This window comes from Canis lupus, chromosome 6 (assembly GCF_011100685.1).
Source record: "Canis lupus familiaris isolate Mischka breed German Shepherd chromosome 6, alternate assembly UU_Cfam_GSD_1.0, whole genome shotgun sequence".
NCBI lineage: Eukaryota > Metazoa > Chordata > Mammalia > Carnivora > Canidae > Canis > Canis lupus.
The window spans coordinates 39805488-39820254 of NC_049227.1; the positions used below are offsets into that span (position 1 = coordinate 39805488).

General features: G+C 57.5%; 1 protein-coding gene across 2 annotated transcripts in view; it reads left to right on the top strand.

The window, feature by feature from the left end:
* The window catches only part of CLCN7 (chloride voltage-gated channel 7), a 25394-nt gene continuing 10627 nt past the window's right edge, over positions 1-14767 (top strand). The window contains exons 1-10 of one of the 2 annotated variants that reach the window (XM_038540832.1): positions 1-168; positions 6838-6909; positions 10995-11066; positions 11164-11229; positions 11645-11777; positions 12059-12168; positions 12759-12839; positions 13757-13819; positions 13909-13992; positions 14568-14661. In XM_038540832.1, the coding sequence (XP_038396760.1) occupies positions 16-168; positions 6838-6909; positions 10995-11066; positions 11164-11229; positions 11645-11777; positions 12059-12168; positions 12759-12839; positions 13757-13819; positions 13909-13992; positions 14568-14661 (928 nt within the window). In that variant the 5' untranslated portion in view covers positions 1-15. The remainder of the gene's footprint in view (positions 169-6837; positions 6910-10994; positions 11067-11163; positions 11230-11644; positions 11778-12058; positions 12169-12758; positions 12840-13756; positions 13820-13908; positions 13993-14567; positions 14662-14767) is intronic. The other variant, XM_038540833.1, reaches the window with a different exon arrangement.

The window sequence follows — 14767 nt, forward strand, 5'->3', positions numbered from 1 at the left end:
CGGCCGCCGCGGGCCATGGCCAACGTGTCCAAGAAGGTGTCGTGGTCCGGCCGCGACCTGGACGACGACGAGGCGGCGCCGCTGCTGCGGAGGACGGCGCGGCCCGGGGCGCCGGCCGGCGAGAGCGCGCCGCTGCTGAACGGGGCCGGGCCGGCGGCCGCCCGCCAGGTGAGGCCCGGCCGCCCCGGGGAGCCCGCGGCGCGGTCAGCCTCGCCGCCGCCGGGAGCGGCCTCGCAGTGCGGGCCTGGGCCGGGCCTGCCGTCCGCTCCGACCCGCGGCGCCCGGCTCTGCCGCGATCGTGCCCCGGTGGCGGGGGATGGGCCCTGGGCCGCGCCTGGTGGGGTCCGAGCGGCGGGCCGCGCTCGCCGCCGCCCTGCCCTGGACCTGGCCCTGCCGAGGTCTCTGCTGCTCCGCGGGGCCGGCCCAGGGCGGTCGGGGGAGTCACAGGCGTTTGCTCCCACGTTCCCTCCGCGATTAGTTGAAATTGGAGCGTGCGGGCGGCCGGCGCGTGCGAGCAACAGGTCAGGGGGTCGCGCCGTGTCCCCGGCGGCGGGGCGGTCGGCGTGTCTGCGAGTGTATGTGGGTCGTGTTAATTTTGAGTTAATGAGCTGTTTTTATCCCTCGCCGGGTCTCGGTCTCCTTTTGCTTTTTTCGTTCCTGTCTTGTTTAAACGTTAGAACAGCCTTTAAAAATTAGGAAGGGGGATCCCTGGGTGGTGCAGCGGTTTGGCGCCTGCCTTTGGCCCAGGGCGCGATCCTGGAGACCTGGGATTGAGTCCCACGTCGGGCTCCCGGTGCATGGGGCCTGCTTCTCCCTCTGCCTGTCTCTGCCTCTGTCTCTCACTGTGTGCCTATCATAAATAAATAAAATTTAAAGAAATTAGGAAGGACGCCAGCTTGAGGCTATTTCTGGGGGGGCTTATCCTGAACTTCCCCATTCTGTCCAAATGCATCAGAGACTGACAGCCCATGTCAGCCCTTTGAGGGAGGTCTCATGCCGAAATGGTTCCCACATCCACATGAGCAGGGATCCAATCTGGAGGGAGGCCTTGGGAGCGCTTTGTTACTTTCTCCTTGGAACATTATTGTTTTCTTTTTATTTTTTTATTTTTTAAATATTTATTTATTTATTTATGATAGAGGCAGAGACACAGGAGGAGGGAGAAGCAGGCTCCATGCCGGGAGCCCGATGCAGGACTCGATCCTGGGACTCCAGGATCGGGCCCTGGGCTGAAGGCAGGCACTAAACCACTGAGCCACCCAGGGATCCCCTCTTAAACAATTTTTTAAAATGTATTATGCACCTATTGTGTCTGGCTGCATGCAGTTTGCCTGGAACACAGGTGCAGAAGCAGCTTCATTCCTACTGGCTGCGGGCTCATGGAGAAGCATGCCTGACCCTCTGTGAACACTGTGTGCAGGGCTCCCCGGGCAGTGGCTTGGAGAGTGCAAGACCCACAGGTGGGCCAAGAGGTGGGAAAGGATGGAGAGTGTGTTTGGGGGACCTTCTGTGGGTTTGGAAAGTAGATCGGAGTGGGGTGAGAGGTGGGTCAGACCTATCGCAGACAGCTGCTGGCCTTGAATTTGCCTTTATCTCAAAGAGAGCCCTGCAGGAAGCTGCATCAGAACCTGCAGTGTGTAGACTTTTGGCGGAGGTGGGGGGGCGGAGACTGTAGATGCTTGAGCTAGGAGTCCTGCTGCACACCCGAGGAGGCAGGCCTCGTGGCCTCTCATGCCTCAGGGTCCTCCCCAGCAGATCGGTGAAGGTGTGCGCTGCGCTGAGCTCAGGGCCTGTCCCAGCTGGTCCCACTCTCAGGGTGTTAGTATTGGAAACAGTGGCATGAAAATGACTGGATCGTCGTTCACAGAGTGACTCTGCTGGCAGCTCTCCTGTGGGGAAGGCGTGCCCTGGGCCGGCAAGCTGAGTTCAGTGTTGGGCTCCGGGGGACACCCTGGCTCTGCAGCAGAGGGCGGCCTGTAAGCTGCTGTCAGTCCAGGCCCATTTGAACTAAAATGGCAACCCGAGCAAACGCCCACCCTACGGGAATGTTCTAGTGGATCAGACATGGGAGCTTGTCGTGGCCATCTCCTGGGCCTTTGGAATTTGTTGCATGATGTCCAGAGTTGGATCGTGGTGGTGTGGCCACCTTGACACAGGCACGGCCTGCCAAGCTCCTGAAGTAGTTGCTGTGGGCAGCGTGTGCCATGTGGCTGCCCTGCCAGGCTGCTAAGTGCCCAGCGGGGAGTAGGCACAGCCCTGGGCAGGATATGCTGGTCACCACTGAGCTCAGCCTCCATCTGCCCGGGAGCAGGCCGTTCCCTTTGTCAGGCCCCTGGGCCTGTTGTGCTCAAGTGTGGGGTGATGCTGAGTTATCAGCGAGTCACCCCATTCTGCCGCTGGGACAAGGAGAGGGTGAGGTCAACCAGCAAATCATGGTCATATGTATGGGCAGTGGGAAGCAGGGCATTTCGAGAACTCAAGGGAATTCTGAAGCAGAAGCAGATGCTCCAGGGGTGGGGGGTGGGGTGTGTACAGTATTTGTAAATGCAGGACACTTCCAGGGACCTTGGCTTTGAGAAGCTCCACCTTGGGGTCAGGGGTAGGACTCTCAGGTTAGTGTTTGGAATCCGTTCTAGGGATCTTGCTTTTCTGGGAACTGGGTTTCCTCTGTGTCCTGCCCTGATGACCTGGAGCCACAGACCACAGCCTGAGAGTGCTGGGGACAGGGGAGCGCGTGTTCAAGAGCCCCTTGAATTCTGCTCTACACAAGTGAGCACCCCATCTTTCTCCTAGGTGGCTCTTTGCACTGTGCTCAGCCCACCTGGAAGTTCTTCTGCCTAAGTGTCCTTGACCTATCCTCCTTTCTCCACCCAGCCACAGCCCTACTTTGTAGGGTTCAGGCTGGCTGTCCCAGTGCCCTCCCGAGGGCTCCCCAGATCTGTGTCTTTCCTGCCCCTAGTCCCACCGGTGTAGGGTCAGTGGGGATGGGACAGATCACCACTGCAGCAAGGGCATCGTGGACTCTGGAGCTGATGGACTAGACTGGGCCCAGGCCTAGACAGAGGGTGTCAGGAGCCCCCACCCCGCACAGCTCACTTCCCCCCCCCCATTGGGGTTCAGCCCCTACAGGCAGCCTCGTCCACTTGATCCAGTGTGCCTGGCCCCCCCAAGCTTCCTCACGTTTGCACTTACCTTGTGTACGGGCAGCTGCGCGCCTGGCCTGGAAGCCCCTGGCTGCTGGAGCCCTCTATCCTCCATGCTGAGCCCGGAGCCTGGCGGCTGCTAGAACACACAGCAACAGAATGGGGCAGCACACAGCCTTTAAATTGTTTTTAAACTTGGTTTTGCTTTGAGTGAAAACACAACAAAATTTACTGTCTTGTCTAGTTTTAAGCATACAGTTCAGAGGGGTTAAAGGCATTTGCATTGTTGTGTAACCCCACCACCGGCCAAGGAACTGGTCCATCTTGCACAACTGAAACTGTCTCCGTGAAACGCTCAGCCCTAGACCCTGGTGCCCACCCTTGTACTTCCTGTCTCTCTAAACTTGACTGTTCTAGAAACCTCATACTGTGGTGTGAGTGGAATCAAACAGTGTTTATCTTTTTGTGACTGGCTGCTTTCTCTTAGCATAACGTCCCTGAGATTTGTCTGTGTTGTAGCATGTTGCAGAAGTTCCTTTTTTAGGCCAGACAAGCTTCTGCTGCACCGGTAGACCATAGTAGGTTTATCTGTTCATCCATCAGGAGATACTTGGGTCGCTTCTACCCCCTGACTGAGGTGAATCATGCCGCCGTAAGCATGGTGTGCAACGGTCTCTTTGGGTTCCTGCTTCCAGCTCTTTTCAGGACACACCAGGGGTGGACTGCTGGCTCACATGCCCTCCTGTGTTTAATTTTCCAAGGAAGTGCCACACTGCTTTCCACTGCTGTGCACCCCCACCCCGCATGCGGGGCTCCAGCTTCCCAGCCTCCCCTGCACACCCGCTGCTCTGTGGTTTGGTGGGGGCCATTTGGACAGGTGTGAGATGCCACTTCACTGTGGTTCTGACCTGCATCTCTAATCCTGATGATGCTGAGCATGTTTTCCTGTGCCTGTTGGCCATGTGTGTGTCACCATTGGAGACATGTTTTCAGGTTCTCTGCCAACTTTTTAAATCGGGTTGTTGATTTGTAGGAGTTCTTTACATGTTGTGGATGTTAACTCTTTCAGATATGCAATTTGTAATATGTTCTCCCATCGTGCAAGCTGCCTTTTCCCTCTCTTGTCTCCTGTGATGCACAGAAGTTTTTCAGTTTGACGCGGTGGTTCCATTGGCGTGTATGTAAGGTATTTTGTATTTATTCATGAGAGACCCAGAGAGAAAGAGCAGAGACACAGGCAGAGGGAGAAGCAGGCTCAAGGCAGGGAGCGAGACTTGATCGGGACTTGAGCGGGACTTGAGGCTCAAGGCATCAAGGGATGCGGGACTTGATCGCAGGACCCCGGAGTCACGCCCTGAGCCCGAAGGCAGTTGAGCCTGAGTGGCTCAACCACTGAGCCACTCAGGTGTCCCGCGTGTATGTTTTTTTTACCTGTTTACAGATAGGTATGGATTTATGGGACCTTGACAAGGCTGTACACAGAAGGCCTGTGCACCTTCCCCAGGTTTCTCCGTGGCTTCCTCCCACAGGACGATAGTGCCAGGCTAGCACCAGGACATCGACGTCAGCACGTGTGTGGCTCTCCACCCTTACATGCGTCATGCATCTGCATCCACCTAAGTGCCACCGCAGCCAGCATGCCGAGCATGCGCATCAGCACGAACCACTCTCATCCTCCCTCTTGTGGTCACCCCTCCCTTGTTCGCATTCCCCCAGGCCTGGTGATTTGAGTGTCAGGGCAGCTGCGCAGTGTGTCATCTATGAGATTGGCTGCTTTGACTCAGCAGCATGCCCCAGAGATTGCGTCCAGGCTCTTGTGCGTGTCCATAGTTTGAGGAGCTGGTACGTAATCTCCTCTGCTCGAGAGAAAGAACCCGTGTCAAGTAAATCACTGAACTCTAAGTGGCTTGTTTGACTGCGAAAGAGATTTCCTGGAAGATGTGCTTAAAGCTAGAAAAGATGTGCTTAAATCTAGAAAAGAGAAGTGGGGAGCTTGAGAGGCCAGGGGAGGGAGGGGCTGCCACCTGGCAGCATGACCTCGCATTTCCAGCCAGGAGTGCTCTGTTGGGGCGCAGCTGGCATCCTCTAGTTGGGCGCTGAGCACCTGTGTCACCTGAGCGAGTGAGCCCGTGCCCACAGGACCATTCTCGTCACACCTCCCCCGAGGCGACATCTGCCTGCAGCCTGGCCCTCGGAGACCGTGCAGATGCCAGAGGAGATGCACGTGGGCCCTGACTTGGGGCCCCTTCCTGCAAGGGGGATGCCTGCCCGGGTAACCGAGCTTCCCTGCTTCCCTCCTGATGGCTGGTGGGTGGGAGGGAAGCGGGCAGTCTGCCAGGGCAGAGGGCACACCTCCTCCTCCCGTGCCTCGCACTCTTGGACGGTCGGCACTGCCCTGGCCTTTCTCTGTGCCTGTACGTCTGCACACGTGTCTGGTGTTGCTCTGGCCAGGCTTGTGGCCAGGTGGTGGCCAGAACTCCTCCTGATCACGTGTCCTGTCTGTGGAGCAGAGGCGGCAGTGGGCTTGAGAACTGGGGTCCCTCGCCAGGCCAGCCCGGTGGCCAGGGGGGCCAGCGCTTCCGCCCCAGGCTCGGAGCTCAGAGACCCACCCTGTCTTCCTCAATGGATCAAGTAGCTTGGGGGCATCGTCTGTGTTTTTAGAAAGAGACAGGGTGGCTCAGCGGTTGAGCGTCTGCCTTTGGCTCGGGGCGTGATCCTGGAGACCTGGGATCGAGTCCCACATCAGGCTCCTGCATGGAGCCTGCTTCTCTCTCTGCCTGTGTCTCTCATGAATAAATAAATCTTAAAAAATAAAAGAAACATTTTTCTCCATAACCCCCCATTTTACTGGTGCTCAGTGCACACACATGGAGAAAAGTGCCCGGCTGTGCACATGGAGCGGGAGGACCGTCCTGTGAGCACGCTGCACGCTCCTCTGCCCTCGTCCTCGGAAGCTTCCACCTGTTGTGGGCGAGTGTGGGACCTGGAGCACTGTGCGCTGTTTTCTACAGGCGCCCATCTCGGGGGTGGGGACTAGGGGTGGTGACTAATAACAAGGTAGAAGTTGTAACGATACAGTGTAACAGGTTGTGGGAATGCGCGCTCCCCACCTGCCCATGTGACGTGTGCAGAGGATGTGCAGTGGGGCAGTGGCCCCTGGTGACGCAGCACTAGGCGGCTGCTGAGCTGCTGACCAGTCAGGAGGAGGGTCACCTGCTGCCTCCTGTGTCCGAAGCCGCGGAGAAGGGGGAGGATCGTAGACGCTGCTCGTCCGTGGGCCCCCGTCCAGGCAGCTTGGGGGTGACCAATCCTGGAACGCGTTTCTCTGAAATGCAGAGGTGGCTGGCGTCTGTTCTGTTCCCGTGCGGTGCGCAGAAGGCAGTCACGGGCCTGCTCGTCTGTCCCTGGTGGCTGATGGGAGTGTGGCCACCCCCCGTGGCCCGAGCCCTCAAGCTCACGATAGGACGTGGGTGGCGTGGGGTGTGGGATTTGGCAGACGCTGGTGCAGGCGTCCTATAGAACTTGGTCCCCAGGGCTGGCGGCCGTCTGGGGGCTCAGGCCGAGGACAGCGGGGCCTCAGGGCTCATTCGGGGACCGGGCGCCCTGGGGTCTGGCGCTGGCCTGCAGGAGGGTGGTGGCGCCCCCGCAGCGCCGCCCGCGGCTGAGCACTCTGCGATGTCTCTTATGCTTCTAGTCACCACGGTCAGCATTGTTCCGGATCGGACAGATGAGCAACGTGGAGCTGGACGATGAGTTGCTCGACCCGGTGAGTGTAGACTCGTCCCCAGCCTCTCCGCTCTCGGTGCTCACCCGCCCCCAAGGGGGCAGAGGCCCGCTGTTGCGTAGGTGCTGCCCGGCAGAGCACGGGGAGTAAATGCTGAACAAGAGGGTGGCGGACAGGGCACCAGGTGGCTCAGTCGGTTGAGCATCTGCCTTCGGCTCGAGTCATGATGCCTGGTCCTGGAATAGACCACCCCCCCCCCCCCCCCCCCCCCCCGCAATCAAGCTCCCTGCTCAGCGAGAGGTCTGCTTCTCCCCCACTCTGTCTCTGCCCCTCCCCCCTCTGCATCTGCCCCTCCCCCCTCTGCCTCTCCCCCTGCTTGTGCACACATGCTCATTTTTCTCTCAAATAAAATCTTAAAAAAAAAAAAAGAGAAAGAAAAGTGGTGGATTGCAAGCAGGGCCATGCAGAGTTCTGGGACAGGTGTGGACAGTTTTGTGCCAAGCAGGAGGGCCGGTGTGGACAGTTCCTACAGAGCAGGAGGGCAGGTGTGAGCAGTTCCTACAGAGCAGGAGGGCAGATGTGAGCAGTTCTACAGAGCAGGAGGGCAGGTGTGGGCAGTTCCTACAGAGCCGGAGGACTGGCGTGGGCAGTTCCTACAGAGCAGGAGGGCAGGTGTGAGCAGTTCCTACAGAGCAGGAGGGCAGGTGTGAGCAGTTCCTACAGAGCAGGAGGGCAGGTGTGAGCAGTTCCTACAGAGCAGGAGGGCAGGTGTGGGCAGTTCTGTGCACAGCCCTGAGGCAAAATTGGAACAGACCTCGGGGCCCCCAGAGTGTAAGCAACCAGGAAGTCAGCTCTTCGAGTTGGTGTCCCCTTAGGCTGAGCCACATGAGCAGAGGAGGGGGTGTGCATCTAGGAAGGAACAGTGAGCGTGTGCCATGGAAGTGAGGCCAGGGCAGCAGGGCCCCTCTGGGGTGAGGGGCCTTTGTTGTCCTGTCCTCCTGCCCCACGCCAGGCTGTCTGGCAGCTGCTGGGGAATGTTTCCCGAGCCTGCCGACCTTGCATGTGAGCTCCTCCTCTGGGTTGTGTGGTTCTCACCTGCATTTTTCTGATGGCTGATGATGCCCAGTCGATCTTTCCCGTGCTGGTGGCCACCCTGATGTCTTTGCAGAAATGTCTGTTGAGATCTTGTGCCACTTTAATTGGGTTGTTTTTATCATTGGTTTGTGAGAATTCTTTGTATATTACACACATATTGCATATCAGGTGTGTATTTTACAAAAATGTTTCTCCCTTCTCTGGGTGGTTATCTATTTGACGGTTTCCTTGGAAGCACAAAAGCTTTAATTTCCTGTTTTCTTTGTTTTTCAGAGACACGGAGGTGGGGTCAGGGCAGAGGGAGAAGGGAGAGGGAATTGTAAGCAGGCTCCACACCTAGTGCAGAGCCTGATGCAGGGCTTGATCCCATGACCCTGAGATCACGACCTGAGCTGAGATCAAGAGTCAACACTCAACCGACTGAGCCCCACCCGGGGAGCCTCACAAAAGCTTTTAATTTTGATGGAGTCCATTTGGCTCTTCTTTATGGTGTTGGTGTCACATCTAGGAACCCACTGCCTAGTCTAAGGTCATAGAGATTTTCTCCTGTATTTTCTTCTGAGCATTTTGTAATCTTAGATCTTTGATCCATTTTTCACTAATTTTGTGTGTGGTGAAGATAAGCGTACCACTCCATTCTTTCGCGTGTGGGTGTCAGTTTCACAGCACCATTCTCAGAAAAATCACCTTTTCCCCTAATGAGTTGGAAAGTCACTTGGCCGTAAACGGGAAGGTTTCTCTCAGGCTCTGCGTGTCTCTACCCATCCCTGCGTCTGTTGTTGCGCCAGGGCCACGCTGTCTAGAGCGTTCATGGCGAGTTTCAAAACTAGAAAGCAAGAGTACTCCAGCTTTGTTCCCCTTTTCAAGGTCGTTTTGGCTGCTGGAGACCCATTGCCTTTCTGTGTGGGTTTTAGGACCAGCACGACAGTTTCTCCAGGGACGCCGCTGGGGTGGCCGGGGGCTCGCTGCTGTTCCCTGCCTGGGTACCTGAGTCTCTTTATTCAGATCTCCCGTTTCTCTCCACAGCGTTTTATGGTTTTCAGCGCATACATTTTACACCTCTTCAGTTACATGTATTTTACGCTTTCCTTGTCATTGATGCTATTGTAAGGGCAGTTTTCTCAGTTTCCTTTCTGGCTGTTCCCTACGGCACATAGAGAAGCCTTTCATGTTTGTATACAATTTTCTATCTTTCAATCCTATTGAATTTATTAGTTCTAGTTTTTTTTTTTTTTTTTAGCGTATTTTGGGGGATTTTGTGTATATGAGATCACGTCGTCTGCAAATAGTGTTTCTTTTTTTTTTTTTTTTTTTTTCAAATAGTGTTTCATTTCTTCCTTTCCACTCTGGATGCCTTTGATCTCTTCTTGCCTGCCTGCCCTGGTAGGACCTCCAGGACGGTGTGCAGTGGGAGTGGCCACAGCAGGCGTCCTTGCCTTGTTCCTGATCTTAGGGGAGGAGCTTCAGTCTCTCACCATCAAGTGGGACACCTGGCATGGGGCTTTCATAGGTGCCTTGATCAGGGTCAGGAGATTCGTTTCTTTTTTTCTTTTTTTTTTTTTTAAGATTTATTCATTCATGAGAGACACAGGCAGAGGCAGAAGCAGGCTCCCTGCAGGGAGCCCAACGCGGTACTCGATCCCAGGACCCCGGGGTCACGACCCGAGCCAAAGGCAGACGCTCAACCACTGAGCCACCAGGTGCCCCAAGGAGGTTTTTTCTGTTCCTAATTTGTGACATATTTTTGTCATGAATGGATGCTGAATTTTTATTAGATCCTTTTTCTTTTTTTTTTTTTTTTTTCAATTTTTTTTTTTTTATGATAGTCACAGAGAGAGAGAGAGAGAGGCAGAGACACAGGCCGAGGGAGAAGCAGGCTCCATGCACCGGGAGCCCGATGTGGGATTCGATCCCGGGTCTCCAGGATCGCGCCCTGGGCCAAAGGCAGGCGCCAAACCGCTGCGCCACCCAGGGATCCCTAGATCCTTTTTCTGAATCCATTGAGATGATCATGAGGATTTTGTCTTTTATTCTGCTGAAATGGTATTGAACTGCTTTTACTCACAACACGGGCTCCAATGCATGGGGTGTCCTCAGCCAGCGATCCTCTTTCTCCGCGGGCACTGAGCGTCCTACGATTCCACTCAGTCCTGACACTGTGTGCCCGGCTCAAGGGCAGGCCCCCGGGCTGAGGGCCCCGTCCCACGAGCCCGCCCCCACCTCAGAGGCCACCCACAGGTCCAGGCTGTCAGCCGTGCTGCTGGCCCCCCAGCTGTAAGTCGGGGTTCTCACGACCCCCTTCTCGGGCCTGTAGTTTGCTGGGACGGCTCACAGATGTCAGGGGAACACCTCACTTAGGTTTCCTGGTTCATCATCAAGGGTACGACTTGGGAACAGCAGCTGAAAGACACCCATGGGGGGTTGGGGGGTGGGGAAGGGGCGCCGAGCTTCTAGGCCCTGCCCCTCCCTGCACCTCCACATGTTCCCACCCAAGGCTCCTGAACCCCTGCACCTCGGGCTTCTGCAGAGTCCCTGTGGTTGACCAGGCCCCTGGTGCTGGGCAGGGGTCTCTAGCCCATCCCCCTCTGCAGAGGCTGGAGGTCAGGGAGTGGGAGCTGAGAGTTCTACCCTCTAGTCTAGATTTTTTGGGCAAGCAGTGCCCACCCCTCAGGAGCGGAAGACACCCTCCAGGGAGGCCGCGTGCCAGCATGTGGGACGCAGACCAGAAATCTATTTCCCACAGTTCCACAAACACGTCACTTGGTTTTTGGATGCATCCCTGGGATAAACCTGACCTGGCCATGGTGCCGAGGGCGCCGATCTGCTGGTACCTTGTCCAAGACTTTGTGTCTGCGTTCCCAAGGGCTGTGTGCCTGCACTTCCCTGCCTGTGGCACCTTGTCCAGCTCTGAGGTCCGGAGACTACGGACTTCATGGGACAGATGGACATGTGGCCTTTCCCCTTCTCGTTTGTGCTCCGTTCTTGCATGTTCTGGGTTGTCAGGTGCGTGGCTCTGCCTCTTCCTTCTGCAGGAGATGGACCCCCCTCATCCCTTCCCCAAGGAGATCCCGCACAACGAGAAGCTCCTGTCCCTCAAGTACGAGGTGGGCCTCCTCCCTCCCAAGCAGCCCCTGGGCACCTTGTCCCCCCTCCCCACCTTTGCCCAACGTGAACCTGGAGCCGGGGTCCTGTGTCCTGCAGAGCTTGGACTACGACAACAGTGAGAATCAGCTGTTCCTGGAGGAGGAGAGGCGCATCAACCACACAGTGAGTCGGGGCTGGGCCGTCCACGCTGCTGCTCGAGGCGTCCTAGAGGCGTCCTAGTGGAGCTGCTCCTGGCCTACACGCGGCCCTCTCCCTCCTCTCTTTGATTCTGGAGCCACCATCTGTTCTTGTGGGTTTTATCCTGGAGCAAGAGACGCCTATGCAGGACATGGCGTGGGAGTGGGCGTGTCGAGTCAATGTGATAGAGAAGTCTGCTCAGTGCTCGGCGTCAGCGCCTGACTGTGGGCCAGTTGGAAAGGCCCACCGCCCGTGAGATGTTGGCCAGAGGCTGCCTCCCCGGGATGCTGTTCATGGTGGTGGCCCGCGGAACCCCAGGAGCTGGTCACACCGCCTCGAGTGGCCTATGAGTGGAGGCCTCCCCTCCATGCTCACTTCTGACGGTTGCCCTCCCCTACAGGCCTTCCGGACGGTGGAGATGAAGCGCTGGGTCATCTGTGCCATGATCGGGATCCTCACAGGCCTCGTGGCCTGCTTCATCGACATCGTGGTGGAGAACGTGGCCGGCCTGAAGTACAAGATCGTCAAGGACAGTATCCTTTGTCCATGGTTCCCGCGCAGAAGGGAGCACGGGCTCCACCACAGAGCCTTCAGGTCCCACAAGTGCAGCTCTCACTGGCCAGCAGTGAGGCCTCCAAACCGGGCACGTTTGCCATCCAGGTGGGGGAGGCGTGGCTGCCTGCTTTTTTGCATCTCTGTCACAGCTGGGCTGTGACGTGTCTGGGGTGCGCGCATGCCTGGGGGGACGCTCTGGGCTCAGGAGTGGGGCAGGCAGGCCAGGGTGAGGCTGCCAGTCATCCTTGATGAGCACCAGATATCGACAAGTTCACGGAAAGGGGTGGGCTCTCCTTCTCCCTTTTGCTGTGGGCCACGCTGAACTCTGCGTTCGTGCTCGTGGGCTCTGCGATCGTCGCCTTTGTGGAGGTATGGCTGCCAGGGGGTCACAGCAGGGGTTCCTTCGGGTGGGAACCCTGAAGATCCTGCCGGTGAGGTTTGCATGGGGGCCGCCGGCGCCGGCGTTAGATGTTCAATCCAAGTGGAACGCGCCCGGGCCCCGAGGTGCCACTCCTGCCCCATGCAGCGAGGACTGCGGGGCATGCCCAGCATGTGCAGGGCCTCAGCAGTAGGGCTGGTCCACCTGGAAGGACCCGCTGCTTCTTTCCAAGACTTCTCCCAGTAGCCTCCCTTCCTGTGGCCTGCCTTTGCTTTGCTTCTCCCTTGTCATGGGTATAGTATCCAGAAGCATCTATCTGGGGTGCACTGTGGTCCCCCCCCCGGGGCGGGAGAGACACTGAATCTCCTTCCCACTCCATTCCTGGCCCCTCCCATGTCCTGCCCTCCCTTCCACTACCCATCATCACTGCCTCTGGAATGAGGAGAGGTAGGAGCTGTCCATGGGCAGCTGTCCCTCCCCTGCCTGCCTTGGGCACCGCAAGGCCGTGTCCTGGGCTGGTGGCGGCTGTAGCACCTCCCTTACTCAACCTAGCTCAATGCTGGTCTTTCTCTCCTTCCAGCCGGTCGCCGCTGGCAGCGGGATCCCACAGATCAAGTGCTTCCTCAACGGGGTGAAGATCCCCCATGTGGTTCGGCTCAAGGTGAGGCCGGGGGTCGCTGGGCTGGGAGCTGTGGGTTTGCCTCCATGCCCCTCTGCGACTGACCCAGGTCCACTCTGTGCTGCCCACAAACGTGTGTTTTGAATTCACATAAAATTCCTTTGGAAGGTGGTGAAATTTTCTTGTACGCATTTTAAATCACACACAAATGCTTAAATGGGGCGTCTGCTGTGATCACGGCCACATGGAACACATGGGGTTAATATTTCAGGCTGAGAAAAGCCTTGTTACGGTGGTAGGTACACTCGCCATGAGTTTTTTCCTGTTTTTAGGGTTTTCCTTGATGTTCCTTATACTTTACATTCTCGATAATGCTCTGCATCTGAGATTGGGCTGTCAGGAGCGTGGCTTCTCCGTGGCAGTGTCCAGGTGTCGGGTCAGCTTGCCTCAGCCGGAGGCTTCTCTGGGCCCGTCCAGGGAGGGGTGCTCCCGGGGGCCTGCAGCTGTGTGCCAGGGGTGCAGGGCGGGTGGCGGCACCCTGAGGGGGCAGAGCGGCCTCGGGGAGGGTCAGTGCCCTGCCACAGACAGCAGGGTCCACCCTGGAGCCCCTGGCAACAGCATCTGCCCTGTGCGCCCGTGCGGGGTAGCCAGATGGTGGGCCATGAGCAGGCGGGTGGGCGCAGGGTTGGGAGATACACCTGGGGTGTGTGCACCCCCACAGGGGCTGCTGCTCTTGGCTCTCTGGGACACACACCTACTTGGGGTAGAAAATTAGAAGGTTCACGAAGGCAAAAAAGAATTGGCCAGAAGCGCAGCACCAAGGATGCCCCCTGCGGGTGCCCTGAACCTCCTGGACACCTCCTTGCTTGTCACACGGGTTTGGAGCTGGGCGCATAACCAGATTCCCAGACCGCCTGTGGCCTTTAATCAGAGATAATGTACCTTCCTTTGTGTTCTAGACCCTCGTCATCAAAGTGTCCGGCGTGATCCTGTCCGTGGTGGGCGGATTGGCAGTGGGGAAGGTAATGGAGCACATGTGGCTCTGCCCACACCCGATGGCCCTGTGACCTGAGGCCACGCTGGTCTGAGGATGGCTGTCCTGTGCTTGTAGGAGGGGCCGATGATTCACTCGGGCTCCGTGATCGCCGCCGGCATTTCCCAGGGGAGGTCAACGTCACTGAAGCGGGATTTTAAGGTGAGTGCTCTGCTCCCCACGAGGTGACCCCACCATCCTAGGGAGCTGTGCGGGGACCACACCTCTCCCATGGCCGCCCCAAAGGCCCACAGGGCCTAGGTCAGGAGCGGCTCACGTGCAGACTGAAGGTGCTTCAACTTCAAGATCAGTTTCAGAGGTTTTGTCTTGTTCGCCCCAGAAGCCACCAGCACGTTCTGACCGGTGCTGCACTGGCTTCACCTGGGGATTCAGAGACGCTCATGGTCTTTACATCATGAACGTGTTTTTAGTGCCTCATCCATTTGGCTTTTGTCCCATCTTCCACGGGCTTTTGAGGTGTCTGGTGTGTCTCCTGCACGGTCTGGAAGGTTAATCATCATCCCGTCAGTCTGCGAGGGCGTCTTCAGGGTGCGCTGCTGCGCCAGTTCTGTGGTCTTTGTGAATCCACATCGGTGGGCAGTGCAGAGATCCCTCCATGTCCCTGGTCCGTGTCGCTCGGACCCTGTCTCTGCGGCCCTAGCTGACCCTGCCCTGTGTGAGGGGCGTGCCCCTGGGGAAGCGGGCTGAGGGCCTCTCCCTGTGTGCTTCTGTTGCAGATCTTCGAGTACTTCCGCAGAGACACAGAGAAGCGGGACTTTGTTTCTGCAGGAGCTGCGGCCGGCGTTTCTGCGGCGTTTGGAGCCCCCGTGGGTGAGGAGGGCAGTGTGGGGGGGAAGCTGTGTTCCTCCTGTGTGGAGGAGCAGCCTTGCTGTTTGTAGATGTTGAGTGCGGGGTGTGGGCACGAGTCCCCAACAGG